At 36.7% G+C, this 19,581-nt stretch overlaps 3 protein-coding genes across 3 annotated transcripts; 1 reads left to right on the top strand and 2 right to left on the bottom strand.

The window, feature by feature from the left end:
- Positions 1 to 72: 72 nt before the first annotated feature.
- LOC102237419 (ras-related protein Rab-15-like) lies at positions 73 to 5,516 on the bottom strand. The gene is made up of 7 exons (XM_005797749.2): positions 5,339 to 5,516; positions 2,499 to 2,559; positions 2,337 to 2,397; positions 2,188 to 2,265; positions 2,028 to 2,117; positions 1,762 to 1,827; positions 73 to 889 (listed from the first exon to the last, which is right to left on the bottom strand). Exons 1-7 carry the CDS (start codon positions 5,460 to 5,462, stop codon positions 737 to 739), a joined length of 633 nt encoding a protein of 210 aa, XP_005797806.1. The 5' UTR covers positions 5,463 to 5,516; the 3' UTR covers positions 73 to 736.
- A 1,222-nt stretch (positions 5,517 to 6,738) lies between these two features.
- Positions 6,739 to 12,860, bottom strand: LOC102218347 (protein max-like). Its single transcript, XM_005797673.3, has 4 exons — positions 12,690 to 12,860; positions 10,164 to 10,271; positions 8,050 to 8,173; positions 6,739 to 7,971 (listed from the first exon to the last, which is right to left on the bottom strand). Exons 1-4 carry the CDS (start codon positions 12,723 to 12,725, stop codon positions 7,787 to 7,789), a joined length of 453 nt encoding a protein of 150 aa, XP_005797730.1. The 5' UTR covers positions 12,726 to 12,860; the 3' UTR covers positions 6,739 to 7,786.
- A 2,138-nt stretch (positions 12,861 to 14,998) lies between these two features.
- On the top strand, positions 14,999 to 19,146 carry LOC102237160 (sodium/bile acid cotransporter-like). Its single transcript, XM_005797748.3, has 6 exons — positions 14,999 to 15,115; positions 16,293 to 16,727; positions 16,809 to 17,013; positions 17,836 to 18,014; positions 18,282 to 18,481; positions 18,615 to 19,146. The coding sequence occupies exons 2-6, from the start codon at positions 16,336 to 16,338 to the stop codon at positions 18,665 to 18,667; spliced, it is 1,029 nt and encodes a 342-aa protein (XP_005797805.2). The 5' UTR covers positions 14,999 to 15,115; positions 16,293 to 16,335; the 3' UTR covers positions 18,668 to 19,146.
- The last annotated feature ends 435 nt before the right edge of the window (positions 19,147 to 19,581 follow it).

A 19,581-nucleotide genomic window follows, 5' to 3' on the forward strand; every position in this document is an offset into this window, starting at 1 on the left:
AGACTGCACTTTGTTTTATTTAAACATGAACATTGCCATGGATATTTATTTTAACTTAACATTTACAGATAACATATATTATTTAAAGTTTTGCCACAAACAACATTTTTTTCTTAAAATAACACATCTGAGTCTCCTTCAGAGACATTAAACACCTTGTGTTTAGCAGCACCTCATTTTAGTTTCGCTCTTCTAAAAGTATTCAGAATAAGTACTTATAGTAACATTTTTATAAATATCTGTCTGCATGGCACAGTAGTGGTTCCTTTAAGAAGAAAGCCCATAGAGCAAATGAAACAGCCTCACTTGGTTTTAGTTTCCAGATCTTAATAATTCAAATCTCTGACCTCTTTGCTTCTGTCTATGTCACAACAGTGCAAAACTATGGATGTAAACTTAGCTCTGAGTTTTCCTCAACTAATAAAAAAAGGACAAAGAAGTCCAAAAGTCACTCAATTCAGTAAATTAATGTTGCAGAGATCAGCATTTGAAGAAAGAGAAGATAATGAGTGGATCAATTTAAACTGGCAGCAAGATTCCCTAATCATTCTGCCAAACCAGCCCTCTGTTGGCAGTTGCTGTTTACTGCACCTGTAGACATTTAATTTGATAAGGTGAAAGTAATCCAACACCTTCCTGTGTAACAAGTCTGTGTGTTTTAAAGAGTTGGGAAACAGTTAAATAAAATCCAATATGCTAGAGCTGCAAGCTGAGGTTTAGTGACAGGCTTCATTTTTTAACAGGCACAAGTCCTCTGAGCATCATTATCCTGGCTGCCCTTCTCTTCTCGCAGAGCGACCCGATCCAAATAGTTGTCCAGAGACCCCAACAGGTCGTCCACGTACCTCATTTGAGCTTGAAGCACCAGTTCTGTCACACGGATGAATGACTGCAAGAAGAAAAGGTGAAAAAGTATAAAATTCCTTGAAAAAGTATTCTTCCATATTGAACTTTTTTCACATTTTGTCACATCAAAACTAAAGAACTTTAATGTGTTGAGTGGGAGTTTAGACTAGCACAAAGTATTGTATAAATTTAGAGGAAGATATAAAGCAAATGTGATTTGGTTTACACTTTATGAATGAAAATCTGAAAAATGCAATTTGTGTTGAATTTGCAGTACACTCCTTTACTCTGGTACCGATAAATAAAGTCCAGTGCCACACACTGTCTTTATAAGTCAGGGAACCTTGTCTTAATGGATGAGGAAATTAAGTAATGTTAAAAAAAAAAAAAAACAATACAAGAAGTCCCAGTTTACATTAACGACAAACAATGCCGGGAACACATCAAGCATGTGTTTCCGGCATTGGAACACATGTGAAACAGAAATGAAACTTTTTAACCTACATACTATCTTTTCTGTGACTAAAAACTAATCCCACAAATTATGCTAAACATAACATGACATGGTTAAAAATGTCAGTAGTGGAATCATGTTGTGGGCCTGTTTTTCCTTCAGCATGGGTCTGGATGGGAGGAAGGATGAAGTTCCATCCTCCCATCAAATCATTTGTCATTGGTATGGTTTAATGCCAATCAACATGAAAGATTTCAGATCTTTCTTTGGAAGGTCTTTAGAAAACCATTGATTTCCTTGAAAACCACAGTTATTAACTACCTTGTGTTGATCTGGCAGGTAAAAATCCTAATAAATTTCAGGTTGTGATAGGACAAAATGTGAAAAAGGTCAAGAGTCATAAATTGTATGCATTGTATGTATATATCCGATGTAACAGATTTATTTTGGATCAGTGGTACCTCACTGATGTTGCTGCTGGTGGAAGCACTGGTCTCAAAGAACTCCATCCCGTAGGTTTCTGCTAGCTGTGCGAGTCAAGAGGATCAGGATGGAAATACACAAGAATAGAAGTTGACTGTAATTTATATTTTTCACTAACTGGTTTGATCAAAAACATGTTAAGTTGCATCATAAAGGAAAAACACTATTGACAAATATTCTTTCACCTTCACATATTCAAATCAACCTTTTTAAAACTAGAAAAACACAGATAGTAAAATTCAACCTTTTTTCCTTGGTCCTTTGTTACTTGTCTGCCAAACTCCTCGTCAGCTTTGTTTCCCACCAAGACGGTTTGAACATCATCTGGGGCGAACTATACGAAAAACAAAAATATGATGCAGAACAGAGCAGCAAGGGCGACAGAGTTAAGTGAGAGCACTTACTTCATCTACATCACTGGCCCACTTAGCTATGTGCTGAAAAGAGGGCAGGTTTGTGATGTCATACACAAATACGATACCCTGTAAAAAGACAGAAAAGAACGAATGGAGGAATGTTTGATAAATATGAGTTATGTTCTGCTTCTTCGTACCTGGGCACGCCTGTAGTACTGCTTGGTGATAGTCTGATAGCGTTCCTGTCCTGCTGTGTCCCTGCATAAAACAAAACGCACATAAGCAACAGGATATTCCACAATACAGCTGTCAGCATCTGTATGTTCAGATACATTATGCACTAAAAATCCACAACGTACCAGATCTGTATTCGGACCTTGAGTCCATCGATCTCTATTGTTTTCATTTTAAAATCAACTCCTAAAAATGAAAACAGGAAGAAAGTATTTTGTCACTGATAATGGAAAAACAAATGTAAAAAAATAAAATAATATACTGATGCATGCTCCATGTGAGATATTGCTGCAAAGTTAATGGTTTGATGTAGTCAACCTATAATCTGATGTTGCCATATGCTCATTCAGGGATTGCTGCAGTCAGTGGATCAATGTAATCAGCTGGGCTACCTTAAATATTTTACCAATTGACATTATGAGCAGAATTTTGCAATATTGTTTTACAACTAGGACTGAAATAGAATGCATTTTAAAATTTTAAACATTCTTCTAAAAGCTCAGGTCTTTATTAAGAAATATTGACATATGAATTTTTATTTTCTATCTTTAGGGAACAAAGTGTTTTAATTACATTTAAGTACAAAAATTAACCTTGTTTTATGAAACAATTAAACAAAAGATGAATAAAAATATGTGTTTTCTTAAAAAAATTAGGACATCCTTTCCACTAATAGCTAGTCTCACCCTTTCAGCTGAAATAATTTCAGTGTTCAGTATTTAAAGTGGGATTTATGTGTCTTAAAAAGTACCTTGGGATGGTAATTGTTGTGAACTGTCACAATATAACTAAAGTCAATTGACATGCATTTCTATAAAAACTTTTAAACTTTGTTGGCAGCTTGAAAATTCAGTTTAAATTAGTCTGTTTTGGTTAGTCTTATATGCAGGGTATTATCCTGAGAAGTTGTGACTGCTCTGAACCTGGATACTTTTTGAATGTGTAACAAACAAACCTTTTTGCAAAATTTTTGGAAATATGTGCTACAAACAGATTTTGAATGAAGAGATCAGGAGTAATTTTTTAGAGAATAACTCTTTTGCTAAGCCTTCGGGGTTTCTAAGCTTTTAAAGTTTATGCACAAATGAGTTAGAAAAGATCATGTAAAGACTCACCTCTGACAATCAGGAGAACAAAAAGCCCTTTGTGAGACTTTACATAAGCTAATATGTGAAGTCACAAAAAACTGTTGCTCCACGACACGTATGTGTTAACAAAGAAGATAAATTGACTTAAAAGGTGACACCGTCTCTGCTAGGTGACAATATGAAGAGAGGAGTTGAGAAATCCACAACCTGCAGTATAACTGGTTTGTATTAAAACAAAGGCAGTACCCAGTCCTCCATTAACTTTGTTCTTACACTTCGGCCACAGCTGAAAGTTTGGTCCAAAAGAGGGAATCCCTTTTTTGACAACCTTCATGTCCACTTCAGATACGCTGAAATACAGACAGGATATCCTTCTGCCCACAGTTATCAGCATCTACAACACTTTGTAGTGTGAACTTTACATAATATGAATTACAACAGCATTTCATGTAGCTTTTATGATTAAGTGGGGTTTTTTTTAAGTTCGAATTGTGCCATGCTTCAGTTTTACAGTTTTCTGTAGGCAGGGCAAAGTTTTTTATAATCTTCTAAAGTGATTTCAAAATAAGTATTCTGGCTTTCTGACAGTTCAGCTGCTGGTTTCTCTGCAGTACATCTGAAATATTAAATAAATATTAAAGTGGAACACGGTATCCCACCAGCTGCAACCATAACAAACACCTTTTAACTGTTTTTTAAGGGAAAAGGGTGGATCCTTTCATAGTTACTTGTGACATGATATTTCACTTTAATATCTGCTAATTTTTGGTAACAACTGCCATGCGGAGTGAGCATGCTGCCCAAATCCAGTAGGTGAATGTTACAAATGGTCATCAGGAGCTACGGTGACTTACAAAAGTTTTCACAATACTTAGTTTTTCCCATTTTGTCAGATTTCTACCACACAGTTTAATTTAATATTTCATATATGTGAAGAGCTGTAGTGAAGAGCCTTGTCTTAAAGGTCTTGACTGTTTGTTCACTAATGTTCTTTAATTAATAAACATCTGAGGCTTACACAGAACAGCTGCATTTACACTGAGATAAAACTGGAAGTGGACTCTTGGTAATGACGTTACTTTGCACCGAATTTTATGTTGGGGAAGCAGCAGGGTGGTATACAATTTTCCGATTTCTACTGGGGGGGAAATGAACCATTTCCTTAATGAACAACTTTGTGTTGGATTGTCACATAAAACCCCAGAAACAGATTAAAGTTAATGAAACTATCATTACAAATTCTAAGACGTTAAAGGGGTATGAAGACTTTTGCAATGCATTGTAGAGATCTAAAACTCAGACTTCATGTGAAATGCTCAAATATCTGAGTTTAATCCAGTGTGAAGTTCAGCCCACCATCCTAGTCTCATGACATGTATAACTCAGCCTAATGACCCACATTACAAACGATCGTTCATTTCTAGTCACATCACATGGAAGCCTATCCAGCCAGCCACATGTTTAATGCAAGTGAGTAATGAATGAAAAGATACAAATAAAAGCAGAGTAGAGACATTAAGTCTTAATGGCATTATCCACTTCTTGTTCTGAGAAACCATCAACTGAAAAATGAGAACATTTCTTGTAGACTTTCTTTCTCTAAAAGTCTTTTCTTGTTCTTTTTTTAATCAGTTTAAGTGTTATGTTAGAGCGGTTTTAGAAAATTAAATTATTCCCAGCAGAACCTGAAGCAGTCTGTAATCTTACGTCAACAAATAAACTCAACATAGACGTGGAAAAGATGAGGGTAAATAATTATAATGACTCGAAATTAGTTGTTTATCGGGTATGCAGTGGCGTTTATTCGGTTAATCTTGTGACTGAAAACTCGTTAAGTTTGTCAATGAGAACTTGTCTGATGGCTTTTCTCTACTTACCGATGGTGGAAATATGCGAAGGATCAAATTCACCTTCCGTGAACCTGCGCAGCATGCATGTCTTCCCAACACCGGAGTCTCCGAGAAGGAGCAATCTGAACAAAACGTCGTATTGTTTCGCCATGACTTAAAACTAGAGCATGACCCAGCTGGACTTATTTCATCTACAAACTTCAGGATCTGATGCTGCCTTCACTGCGTGTCGGACACGTCGCGTCCAATGAACAATAGTCGTTAGGTCAGCCAAGAGGCGATCTCGTTTTCTTACTTTTGCTTTAAGTTATCTTAAAATTATGATTAAAAATATTTGAAGATATTTATAATCTTTAAAATTTTGGACTCAGTATGTGTTAAACAAGTATTGATTGATTTTTATTTGAATTATAATCACTTTGTATTGCCTTGTTGCTGAAAATATGCTATATAAATAAAATTACCGTTACCTTTTATAAGTAAACCCTTTGTTACCTGTGCAAGATAACAAATAAGTTAGTGTCTTATTTAACGACACACAGTGTCAGTGGATATTAGTACATCCTAAAACCATGAATTTTTTTACTACGGTTTAAAAAGGGATCAATGGATTTTCTGATATTTAAAGATGTTAATGGACTACTAATTTGTTAAATTCTCTTTAAAATGATTGGCATTTATGCATATGTGCATTAATTTATGAATATACCTCCAAATGTATTTATTTCAGCATATTGAATTACCGTAAATGATTTATTTCATTGGAACATTCCACATTTCGGTGTCCATTTATATTCTTCTATTTAAGTTCAATTTTAATGTTCTACCTACAGCATAAAATGCAGCACAAACCCTGCAACTTCAAGCCAGTCATCTCCTGCGACCTGTTCACAAAAGACAAGTATAAAGCTACAAGCTATGGATCAAACTTGCTTTAACTACAGTTAGTCACCAATATCACTACAGTTTCTGGTTAGTTTTTTTTAATTGTAATTTTTTTGTTCTTTTTTGTGTGTTCTTGTTGTAGACCTTCAGCAATCACATTAAGCCACCTTGGCATAAAAACTGCATGGTTTGGTCAGCACATTCCAAGATTTAACCATGTCTCCTGCAGAAATGCTTGATTAACATCCACTTCTTCTGAAAAAAAAAAATAAAAATCAAGGAGGCAGACTTATGGTGAGCCTAATCTTACAAAATTTGCACATGTTCATTGAGCACAAGAAACAATGGGAAAATAATCTCTTTTTTTTCAGAAATAAAGCAGTCAGAAATAAATGTATTTTTTATGTAAGTCCTGAAGACTATTATCTTCACTTTTTTTTCAGCATCCACACCTCACCACTGGAGAACATTTTTAAGATTTACCCTATGTATTGCATTTAATAAATTCAACTAGTGAAAGAAGTTAATAATCACACACAGAGTCACAAGTACATCCAAAAAGGATAAAATAGTTTTATTTATAGTCTCATAATAAAGGTATGCCTTAACTTGCAAGACAACCATTGGCAGTATGTACAACATACCTGTAATTTCCATGGAATGGAACAAATATTGATTACATACACACATTATTTTCTGATTTTTAAAGATCAACATTCCCAGCACAGGCAAATATGTCAAGGGAAGGCTTTTCTGTGCAGAACTGACACCATTAAGGAATATAGTGTTACAAACAACACACTGAAATGGACTTCCATTAACAAAAATAAAGGTTACTGCCCTTCAACTGTGTTGTGTAACACTCACTATTAATTGAGGGATATTTTTAAAACCACATATATATATCTATATATTTACTGAGATAAAAAATGAGGAAAATAAATACTCAGATGCTCTAAAACTGGAAGTTGATCTACTCTGAAGCCAATCATTACAGAGACCAGAGATATTAATATACAATATAAGGGTATGAAATACATTTTAGTGCATTAAAAGAGGGATTCACTAAAACAACATTTTCAAAGACATTATTTCAGCCACTTAACCTGAATAAAGAGGGTTGCTTCTTAAAAGATGGACACCTTTTCTGACGACAAATTCACATTCTTTCCTGGAAAAATACGAATATTAAAAACTATCTCTGATCATGATTTCAACAAAGCTGGTATAGTTGTACAGCTTCAGTGGACTACAAAGTTTGTCCCAAACAACCAAAAGAAAAGCTTGTTTTCGCAGCTTTACTAAAGCTTCATGCTGTGCCATTTCTACGTGTGATCATGAGGTCTTACAAACAACATGTCCTTCAAAACTGCTGAGCTGCCACACTTTGGGTGTATTAAAAGTCATTTCGGGGACACAAAAACAGAGAGGGGAAGCTTGCCGGAAGGACACAGCAAGGTAGAAGCGTTTTGGACACACAGTAACAGCACCTCTAAGACAGTTTCCACCTCATCTTCTTGACTGGTGTAAGAAGGAAGGCAGGTAAGAAGAGCTGGTGGATACAAAAAGTCCGTTTAGACCACCAGGAGTCTAATTTGTTTCCACACGCAGCTTCTTCCTGTTGGGCGGCTCGTCCGGCTCCGATTCAGAGGTGGAGTCGGACCCGCCGTCGAAGGCCGACACCGCGCTGCCTTTGCGGTTTGTGTACAAGCTGCTGTCAGAGGAGTAGTTGGTTTGGAGCTGAGAGTTCCCTTTGGCTTTCTCCAGGGCACGGACTAAACCGAGTGACACAAGACGGTAAATGTAAAGAAGTGAGCAAAAGCAATCATCAGCTGTAAGATTCGTCTACATACCCTGTTGCTCCAGCAGTGCGTTCTGCTTCTTTAAATCATCAATGTCCTGCTGGTGGGTGTGATTTTTCCTCCTCATCAACTGGATGTATTCGGTGGCTTTGTCCAAAATCTGGGCCCGAGAAGCCTGTCAAAGCAAAATAGTTTAATGTACTTAATTGGGATGGGATTAAAAGATAAAAAAATTGTTTTTAAAATGTTTTTGACAAAACTCTTCAAAGTGTGGCATGCATCAATCAATTCTCTTTAGAAATATGCTTTGTTGCAATTACAGTTGCACCGGGAGCTGAGTATGCCACACCTTTCAGATATTCAATAGTAAAAATGTTAAAAAAGAAAAAAAAAAAAACATGTATCAGTATCCTACGTCGTAACCATGCAGTACTTCAAGTTGTTTTATCAAATGAAATCTCAATAAAATTTGTCAAGGTTTGGCTAGTATCGTGGCAAAATGTGAAAACGTTCAACAGGTGTATGAACTTTGGCAAGAAACAGCACAGGTTTTACTTTTTTTATTTGACACAAATCTAATCTGCTGTACATAAACAGACAGATGAGCAAACACTGCATAGATTGTCCATTCATAGGAATCATGTTACCAATCAAATAGATGGCAGCAGCCTCTAAACTTCTGCTTCTCCATGGCATTACCACAGAGGAACAGTTGAATCACTAAGTGCCACTGATTAAACAGATAAGAGCATTAATGTTCCACATCTCATGATTCAAAATCAGTGCACGACATAAAAGTGGAGCAAACCAAACATGGGGCGCTATATCGGATTCTAACAGTGGAAAATTTGTCTGAAACGTGGCCTGTCCTGATAAACGATAAATCAATTAATCGTACGATAAATTAAAACTATCAACGTCATTTTAATTATCGGCATTATCGTCTCTTCCGACCTTTTTCTCTTTCTGTTGATGACACCGAATGAAAAAAGGCTCAACTGCGTGCTCTCCACTGACCCTCCCTTCCTCATTCCTTAGTGTAAAGCCCAGCGCACAAGACACGATCTTAGAGCTGTCGGCTGATTGTCGGCCCATTTTCAAAACCTGACAGATCACACATTAGCCGACAGAAATCCTAGGTATAACGGTTCGATCGGTTCGATCCTGCCGTGTGGTGTCCAACAATGGGCACAAAATAATGGCTACAAGTCCAGTTAACTAATTTTAAAACCAGACATTAATCAATGCTTTACTACAATCTACCTGCAATGCATGTGGCTAGTGTCAGCGTAAAGTCCTGACTGAATGAAAATCATTATAACCTATTTACATCACGTAAGGAAGAACAGTTACCGGGTTTATCAACTGCAGTAGCAATTTCGCTCCAACTCCTCCTCTTGTCATTTCTATATTCTTTGCATGTTGAATAAACATTAATGTTGTTTCCACATATCATCTCCAATGTCCGCTGGACTTCGGGTTGCGTCGTGTCAGCTGTTTGGGATTCCCCTGTGTAATTTCCCCTCAGAAAGCGAGGAGGGAATCCACGCTTTCTGATTGGCTGCCTGTCACATTCAACAGGCTGCGTTAAAGCTCCCAGTCGGGGAAAACCCGGATTTGGATCGGAGCGGCAACGACGATCTACCGTAACACACCACACAATCTTAGAAAGACCAATGATCTAAGATTGTTGTAGGGGGAAAAATAGGAGCAAAAAATTATGTAGTGTGAACTATTGCATCAGGTAGTCGATGTGCCCATCTTCTCTATTTAAATCTAATTATTACTGAAGGGCAACATAATATACAGACTTCATAATCTGCACTCTTTTGGTTGAATGTAGTATTTATTTCCACTTTGGCTTTATGTTGTTTAGTTTTTATTCAAGTACATTTTTTATTAATGAGAATCCATTTTATTTCTGTTTTTGGTTGTTTTGTTTATTTTGTTTATCAGTTCCAGTGTTAAATATTCTTTTGAAAATAAAGTGTATCTATCTTTGGCAGGAAATCGCATGCATTATTACGTCATTTCCATTAAATCAGTGTAAAAAGGTCTTCAAACAATATTATCGTTTATCGCAATAATTTTTGAGACAATTAATCGTTGAGCAAAATTTGCTATCGTGACAGGCCTAGTGACCAGTAATATTTAGTCCATCTCACCTTCTCTCCTTGTAATGAAGGCACAGAGTCTCTTAAGCTGTGGAAGCTGTCTTTGATGTGGTCCCTCCGTTTGCGCTCGAGCGCGTTGTGATGGGCTCGTTTGTCTGCCTGCAGAGAGACACACACACACTTTATACAGGCGTTTCTTCAAAACAACATGGCGTACATTTAAAAATTATTTAAACACTTCATGAAATGAATTAAAGGGCTTGTTAACTAATTTGAACATGGTTTCCAGGATGGCCTGTTTTCAACTTCAAAGGTTCACTGTGTGTACAAATTCCTGTGCAAGAGGAAGCAGCAGAGACATTTTTAGGAATGCGATCCTTGTTTGCTCTTTGCCTGTTTTAAAGGTTGGGCCGCTTCAAGATAAACAGGTCCCTACCCAGCAAACTACATATTTACTATGAATCACAAGAAGTGAAGAGACTGTCAAGCATCTTAACTGTAATTGTTCCGCAGTGGCTAGAGCCAAAACTCAGATCAAACTTCCTGTTTTCCCCAAAGTATATTTATGACGTGACAGAGGTCCATTTCTCTTTGTCAGTCTTCATAAATGGAAGGGCAAGACACCAGGCCATGTAGTTAAGGTAGATGTGTTGATCTTCATAAATCAAGGTGAACAATAGAATTAATTTTAGTCATCAATATTTTTTTATGTTATTGTACTGGAACCCATTGATTCAATATTCTGTTGAATATCATATTTTAAGCACCACACACTCACACTCTACATATCTGCACTTGGCCACTTGGATGGTTTATAACCACTGTTGATGCAAAGGAAATGTATATTTTTAGTGGCTGAGATGGTAAAGCTCCCAGAAAATTGTGGTGAAAATGAAAAGAAACCATAAAGACAGAAAATGTGGGTTTAATAACTGACATAATAACTGCAATTTTCAGCATTAATAACCCAACTGCACATTTTCCTGATATGCAGATGCAAGTCAAGAAATGTCAACAAAACCTCTACTCATTTAAACTTGCCCATATCTACAAGCAATGAGCAGCAATTATTAAAAGTTAAAGCAACTGAAACTGTGACAACAAATGCAGGATCAGGTCTCAACTCTATTTGTCAACACTGAATTAACTTTCTGGCTACAGACACTGCTGGTGGATCTGAAAGGTTTCACAGGAAGAATGTGTGTGTACGCCGCCCCACAGCAACTCCACGTGTGATGAACGAATGTTGCTACAGTAGCTCTATGATTGTAGCAGCTACATGAATAATGTCTCATGTGTGCTCATTTTCATGTAGATTGGCATGTCATAAGGAGAGTTGTTTGGATCCATGCATATGCGTAGTTTCATACATCTGGATTTATTTGTGAGTACAGTTTTCTGGATTTCAATTCACTAAGTGTTTCAAAAAAATGTGAGAGCGTCTGTACAAACGTCTAAATAAAATGCAAGCACCCAGTGGCTGTAAGATGATCTGATGCTGGACATCCCAGGTTAATGAAACCGGGAGGGGGGGGGGGGGGAATAATCCACAGTAAAATAATAAGTCATAACACAGAAGATATGTCAGAAAGTGACTACCATCAAAGCTCCACTGTCAGCCAACGTCACACTAAACCAAATCAGTTGATACCATATGTATTTATTTTGTTTTTCTAACTAAAAACAAACAATACAGAGGGATTATACTTAGAAATAAAACAACTACTTTAAGAGGGCCAAGTCGGTAGGGAGCTCACGGAATACGTGCGACAGCAGAGACACCAGCAGAACACTAAAGTACTTCATGTCTTTTCAATGCTGATATGCAATATTTACCATGCGGGCTAAAGGACGAAACACGCCCTTTTTAATCAGATCCCAGATTAGTAGATAAAACAGTATAGCAGTATATTTTGACCATCTCAATGCGATCGACGTAGCTACAATAGTAATACGGTGGGCCCAACCTGCAATGCACGGATTGCAGCAAACAAAATATGTTGGGGTTTTTTTTTAGTATGTTTCTGACATACACACCGGAAAACATCAATAAGAGGAAAGTGTATACATTTCGTTTAAATAAAGTACAACATGTTCAGAGAATTTCCCCTCCCATGAGTTGACCTTCTTGCAGCAGCAGCTTAACTGTTGTTCGTGACTGTCGCATCACGTTTTTAATGTGGAGCACTGTAGTTATATAAGGAGTTTATTATACATTTGACTACATCTGGTTGATGTACGGGCGTAGAGAAACTGTGGCGATACTTCTGTACGCAAGCTAATGATCAAGTACCTCACAGGAACATTATATAAGCAACAATATAATGCTTTAATGTAATAAAATGTACAGTTCCCTCAGTCCAGTTTGTGTGTTTTGCTTTTATTTAGAAGAAAATACTTCAACATGTGAGACAAACAGGAATTTTGTCGACTTGTTTTAAAAAATATGTTCAGTGTTAGCTTAAAAATATTGAGCTAGCTCACATAGCTTCGGTGTTCAGCAGCTTATATTTACGCTGCAGTCCGTTTAAACAAGGCTGGCTAGCTAATACTGCTGGAAGAAACCGAATCACGTACATCGCTGTCGACTTCGATGTCATCGTTTTCGCTCATTCTTCAGTAAAAAAAATGTTCTAGAAAAGAAAGCAGGCAGCTGTCAAAACAAAGTGCAGCGACAACTGGAGGCGAACACACAAAACGTTACGCGGAGCTGCTGCTGCTAAGGCAGACGCATGACGAGAGACACATGGACGGGAAAAACAAGCACGGCGCAGGCGCGGGTTGAGCAACGCCCTATGGGAAATGGTGTTCGGGGTCGACATCAATTTACGTTAGGTGTGGGTACAATTTTTACATTAAGACTACAATTCCCTAAAAGCTAAGGGCTAGAACGTACCCACACTAAAAAAAATCAACTTTACAAGTTAGAAATCCAGTTATCTCAGGACTCAGTATGCTTAGTGTAATTGCTGTAATATAGTGTTATATATTGCGAGATAGAAAATAAAAGAGCAGTATGTAGATTTAGATGTTTGTCAAACATTCAAACCTATTCCTACATTAAAACCCACTATTGCATCCAGGATTAATCCATATGACTGTTTTGTGATGTTTGAGTAGCCATTTTTTTTATTGTTTGCGTCAACAGGCCCCCCTACGCTTGGTCCAACATATAATTATGAAACCAGATGGCAGCCTTGCTCACTTCATCATCCCTCCCCCACCTGTCATTCATGGTTCTCCATTTGCATTCATAAGACCATTGAATATTATGTTGAGCAAACCATCACTTAAACCTTAAGATATATTTTTTAATTAAAAGAAATATTTGTATACAGGTAAAAAAAAAACCAAAAAACATGATTACATATGAGTTATTGCATGAAACATTATTTGTTCGTATAATGAATATGATAAAAGGATCTAGTGTTTTTTTAAAGTTTGTTGTGTTACAATCAAATATTACTTTTTTGTCTCAGTGAAACTCTCATTCATACTTGTGAAGTGTAGTAAAAAAAAATTATACACGGTTATAAAATCGATTTCTAAATAAAAATTCAACCCCTTGCAAGTTTTTCCAGGTACATTTCTACCAGATATGCAAGTATAGGAATGTACATTTTTTGCTCATTCTTTTCATTCTTCTGAAGTACAAGCAAAAAGCTTGTGCTTCTTTACAAAATAGCTGGAGCTCAGTGAGACTGGAATCAGTGCATGCCTGTTTTACTGGATCATTGTAACACATGGAAGGCTTTGACTTTAACCATAGCATTGCAACTCTGAGTGTATATTTAATTTCATTACCTTGTAGGAGGACAAAACTTTTTCCCAGTCACAAGTCTTTTGCAACCTGTAACAGGTTTACCATACATCCTATTAAAGGAAGCCCTTTCTGTTAAAAGAAGTAAACCTGATCTTCATAGCTCTATAAATCTTCCCTTCAACTCTGATCAGTTTCCCAATTCTTTCCCAGTAAGAATATCACCACCACAAGATACTGCCGTAATCTTGTTTCACAGGGTTATGAGTAGTTATTTTCCCCCAACACATGTAATGTTGCCTGTTGTCCAAGCAACAGATTATTTTACTTGAGTTGTGCATCTCATGAATACTTGGATGGATGAAAAGATTGTTGAAATTATGGATCTTTTTTATTTCTGCTTCATAATTATGCTGAAACAGTTGGCCAATCACAAAAAATCCTAATAAAATACACATAAGTTAGTAATGTGATAAAACAAGAACAACTTCTTTCTGTATGAATGCCTGTGCAAGACACAGTATGTGGCACTAACTGCCTTATACAAATTATACAAGTTGAACTGTTCTTGATCAGTAATAATCAGTAATACTTTAATAAGTAGTTGGCTGTGGCCATTGATAATTGAGAACTTACTATTGTTAACAGGTAAAATAAAGATATATATATTTTTATAATAACTTTTCTTAATATTTTAAAGTTATCTTACTGTTACTAGTAACTCTCAGTGTAAAATTGTCGATTTTGAGAAGATTTATTTTGGGAACACTGACAAGCCTGGCAGGCAACCAATCCACTGTCTGTGAATATAAAAACATGTATGTTTCTTCTGCAAAATTAAGTCCAGTGCAATTTAAAAGGAACAGAAACGTTTACATTCTGTCCTCATATTTCAAGATTACTAAGCTCTATTTTTTCTGTAGTGACCCCAAAAGACAGAAAAGAGAAGAGGGGGCTTTTGGGGAGTTGGCACAATTGGCAGAATTCTTTTAGTAAATAGCAATTAAAAAGGGGAGAAAGTGGATTCATATGAGCATGGCATTTTGAAAGCATCTGAAAATCCCTTTGTTAGTCTCTTGTTTTGCTGCCTGCAGCATCTACAGCAACCATTTTGTTAGAAGAGCATGTGACAAAGGGGCTCAAACACAAAGTTGAGGGTTCAGACACAAGAATTTGAGTCAGCTTGAAGACGAGTGTGCCTGTTTCTACAGTTTAACACTGCAGCCAGTTGCCTGAAATTGAGGTAAGTGATATTTTTCCACTCATAACAACATTAGTTTTAACATTACTTATTTAGTTAAATTCTCTCTTTTGAGTGTTGAAGTTCCCAAAGAAATCTAGTTGCTAAGGCATTTCCTGTAGCCAACTAACTGTGTTTTTAAGAGTTGTTTTTATAATACAGTGTTTTTTGTTAATTTGGCTCTGAATCTCTAAAGCTTTCATGAAAGCCATAGGTAGAACTAAAGACAAAGTTAAACAATGAAATCACTAAAAACAGAAGTTGGTGTGAATAATAATAATGAACAGACCAAAATCTTATATACGACTGTGTTAGAACTAGTCCAAAAACAAACATTGAGCTCACAAGTATGCAATTTTCCACATTGACGCAAAACTAGCTAAATAATAGATTTTTCTAAATGATATAAATCTTGTTTATAAGGCTTCTGGGCTGAGAGCTATTGCTTGTTTTGCTCCAGTGGAAAATGTGATTTGAATAATAAGTGCCCCAGGCCAACATTTGTTTGTCTTTGTCCAAGGGGGGTCTGACTTTCCAGTTTAACTGTCTTCACTAAGAACAAATCTTAGGCCACTTGACACATCAAAAAAATTTTTGAGAAGATTTTTCTCTGTGTGTGCTACTGAGTGAAGTTTCTAAAGAAATAGAACAGATTGGGAAGAAATCCCTTGTGATGACACAATAAATAACACGGCAGACATGGTAGGAATAAAGTTGGGAAGAAATTTAACGAAAACGTCCTTGCAGTCCTTTTCCGATTATTATTGGTAAAAATTATGTGTCCTTTTTGTTTGATTTAACTTAAATTTAAAATACAATAGGTTTGTGAATCTAACATGAAAACAGGAAGTAGAGTTCAGGGGGTAAGACTACTCACACAAACAATTTTTTCTTCCAAATTATTTACACAATTTGCTATTTACAATTTAACTATTCATAGGTAGTTACACCTTGAGTTATGTTAAGCATCACTTAAAAACTACTGTGAGAGATTTATGCTAATTTGTTTTAGCCTTTCAAAAATGACGCAAACGCTGCCCTAATGTTGACAGTAGCTGTCTGCAGGAGGTTCAAATTCAATGGATAGATGCAACTTTCATCTTAAACTGTGTTTTCTGTCCTAGAAATAAATAATTTAGTCACAAAAAGTACTCTTGTTTTTATTTAATTTGTGTGACAGGTGCAAGCCACAACTCAATAAAACTAGTGTTGGAAGAACTGCCATGATGAATCAGACCACCGGTTACGTGGAAATTGCTGCCATTTACAATGATAGTATCATCCTTGGGAATGGCAGCATGGGCATCCTGATCATTCCCAAACCCATGAACACAGCCATTAATATTTTGACCTTGATCATCCTCTTCATCACCATGATTTCCCTCGGCTGCACGATGGAGATCTCCAAAATTAAGGCCCATCTTCTCAAGCCAAAAGGGGTAGCCATTGCTTTGCTGGCCCAGTTCTGCGTAATGCCCCTGACTGCTTTCTCTTTGACCAAAATCCTCCGGATGGATCCAATTAAGGCTGTAACTGTACTCATCTGTGGCTGCTGTCCAGGAGGAAGCTTATCAAACATTTTTTCTCTCTTAGTAAAAGGTGACATGAATCTCAGGTAAACCTAGACAAATATGCAATTTTTTTACACAATTGTAAGAAAAACTGCTCCTATTTCACCTATTTGAAATTCTTGCAGTATCGTCATGACAACTTGCTCCAGCATCGCTGCCTTGGTTCTCATGCCTCTGCTGCTGTACATCTTCAGCCAGGGCTTCACTGGTCTGAAAGATGCTGTTCCTTATGTCGGCATCATCACTGCTCTTGTTTTTACCCTGTTGCCTTGTGCTATCGGCATTTTCATCAACCACTACAAACCAAATTACTCTGCAACTGTAACAAATGTAAGTAATCAAACAAAGATTTCTTTTGTATGAATCTTATTTGCAGCTTAAGCATGATTTCTGCCAGTTGCCTGAAATGACAATTAAGCATTTTGGGGCCAAGAGAACAAAATCCATGAGATTTGACTTTTCATCGAAGAACAGTGTTTAATCACAATGACCTTTTATCCATCACTGATGATATCCAGGAATTTTCAAAACATCTGTGTTTTATGATATGACGTTTTATGAATATAAATTAGGCTAATCTGCTTACTTACAAATTAAAAAGTATTCTAATAACAAACCCTGAGCCGGAAATTTGGTATGTGTACTGTTGCCCATTTGTGGAAGAGCTACAGAGAAAGCAGAGAGGGGGAACTCATTCTTGCACACAATGATGAACTGAGGTTGATGCTCAGGATGCCAAGACAGAACAGTGCAAGCCAAATGTTTGTTAGTGTTGGAGTCCCCACCTGTCACGCTACATTGCTCAATCTGACGTGCAGTTGTATACGTAAGCTAAAGGGCTCTATAAATAGTATAATTGTATTTATAATTTGTTAAGGCACATGCTATGAACAAATTACTCAGGAAACAGTTGAACTAACTGAATAAAGCTGCTATTACAAAGATTTGTTTAAAACTAAAATTCAACTCTTGGAGGAGGCAGCAGGTCAAAAACCTGGTACTGACTGCAAAAGATCTGCAGCAAGACTTGGTGTCAGCAACCACTGAAATTTTAGTTTCCACAGGAAGACTTACTAAGTGTTAGTATATTATAATTGCCATTTCAATTCTTTAGTGAAATGACTGACCCATGTGACATTGCTTATTTGACAGGTTGGTCTCAGCATCCTGATAATATCCAGCATCATAGTTTCTGTCCTTTCTGGTCTCGCTGTGAAGGATGTAATATGGATGATCCTCATGCCAGACGTCCTTGCTGTGACTGCACTGATGCCTCTGATTGGTTTTATAATGGGATATATCATGTCGGTCATTTGCAGACTCAGCCCACAGTAGGTTAAAACATGTTACTCATCAGTTAATTCAGTAAACAAGCAGGTTATGGCTTAGTTTCATGCAAAAATAAATAAATCTTCAGCTCATATAGCTCTACAGTATCAAACACTATTTGTTCTTTAGGTAGAAGAGGAGACAAACATGCTTTAGCAACTTAAATATGAAACCAATTCCTTATTACTAAATTCCACCTCATCACTTTCTACAATAACAGTGCATTGAAGCACTGAGCTTCTAAAAATTACTTCACCCCCTTTTCTTAGATGCAGCAGAACCATCTCCATGGAGACAGGGTGTCAAAACATCCAGCTGTGCACCACCATTCTTAAGGTGGCCTTTTCTCCACAGTCCATTGGACCCTTGTTTTTATTCCCCTTGTTGTACATCACGTTCCAGTGTGCAGAGGCCCTCCTTCTGGCATTGTGCTTCAAATGTTACCAAAGAGTCACGGCACCACATGGAGGTAAGTTTTGGAACAACATGTCTTATGTGAGCAAGGCTGAAAGAACAGGGTCAAATGACCAATATGGCAATCGCCTGCAATTTATAATAACTTGAAGCAAATCAAAACACATGTTTTTTTTTTTCTTATTCAGATCCAAACAAATGGGAGAATGTTGATGCCATAAAAGAAGAGGTGAAACAATGATCTACAAAGAGACCAATGCACTCTTGGAGAAACTACTTAAAAAGGTGTGCCATTATTCAAACCTGTGACATTGACTGAAAGTCTGCCAAAGCCTTGGCAGTCAAAAATATCTGCTGTCACAGCCAGCAGTTCCTGTAGTTCCACAAATGTTGACTTTTTTTTAGCTTTATAAGCAACAATTGTGTTTGAGAAACACTCTCAGATTATGTTAATTTCAATAAGCTTTATTATCCTGAAAAGGGATTATTCCATTTCATTGTATTATTGCAAAACATCTTTCTAACTGTGAGAGAGGAATGCTGGGCTAATCATAAAACTAACTTTAACACTGACTGATAATGTGTCTGAAATCTTTCTGTGTGCAAAAACCGTTTGTTTGCTTTCAAATGCCTCTGCTCTCCGAGATTTATATTAGCACCACAATACATTAAAGATCTGCTTTTATTGTATCAACCTTCCAGACCTCTCAGGTCTTCCGGTTCTGGCCTGCTCTGCATCCCCAGAACCAGAACCAAACGAGGAGAAGCAGCTTTCAGCATCTATGCACCACAAATTTGGAACAAACTTCCAGAAAACTGTAAAACAGCTGAAACACTGACTTCTTTTAAATCTCAACTAAAAACCCACCTGTTTAGAATTGTATTTGAAATGTAATCAATTACAAATTCATTGATGGAACTTGACTTAATGCTTTGTTTTGATTATTCATTCTATATTGCATTGTGTTTCTGTGTTTGTAATGATGTAAAGCACTTTGAAATGTCTTGCTGCTGAAATGTGCTATACAAATACAATTTGATTGATTGATTGATTAAAAATCTTTACAGAATTTGGTAATCTTCTGTATATTTATTAGTGTGGGAGAAGACCAAGATGCTCAAAGATCTTTACATGCCTTACATCCAGAATGCCAG

Source organism: Xiphophorus maculatus, chromosome 19, assembly GCF_002775205.1.
Source record: "Xiphophorus maculatus strain JP 163 A chromosome 19, X_maculatus-5.0-male, whole genome shotgun sequence".
NCBI lineage: Eukaryota > Metazoa > Chordata > Actinopteri > Cyprinodontiformes > Poeciliidae > Xiphophorus > Xiphophorus maculatus.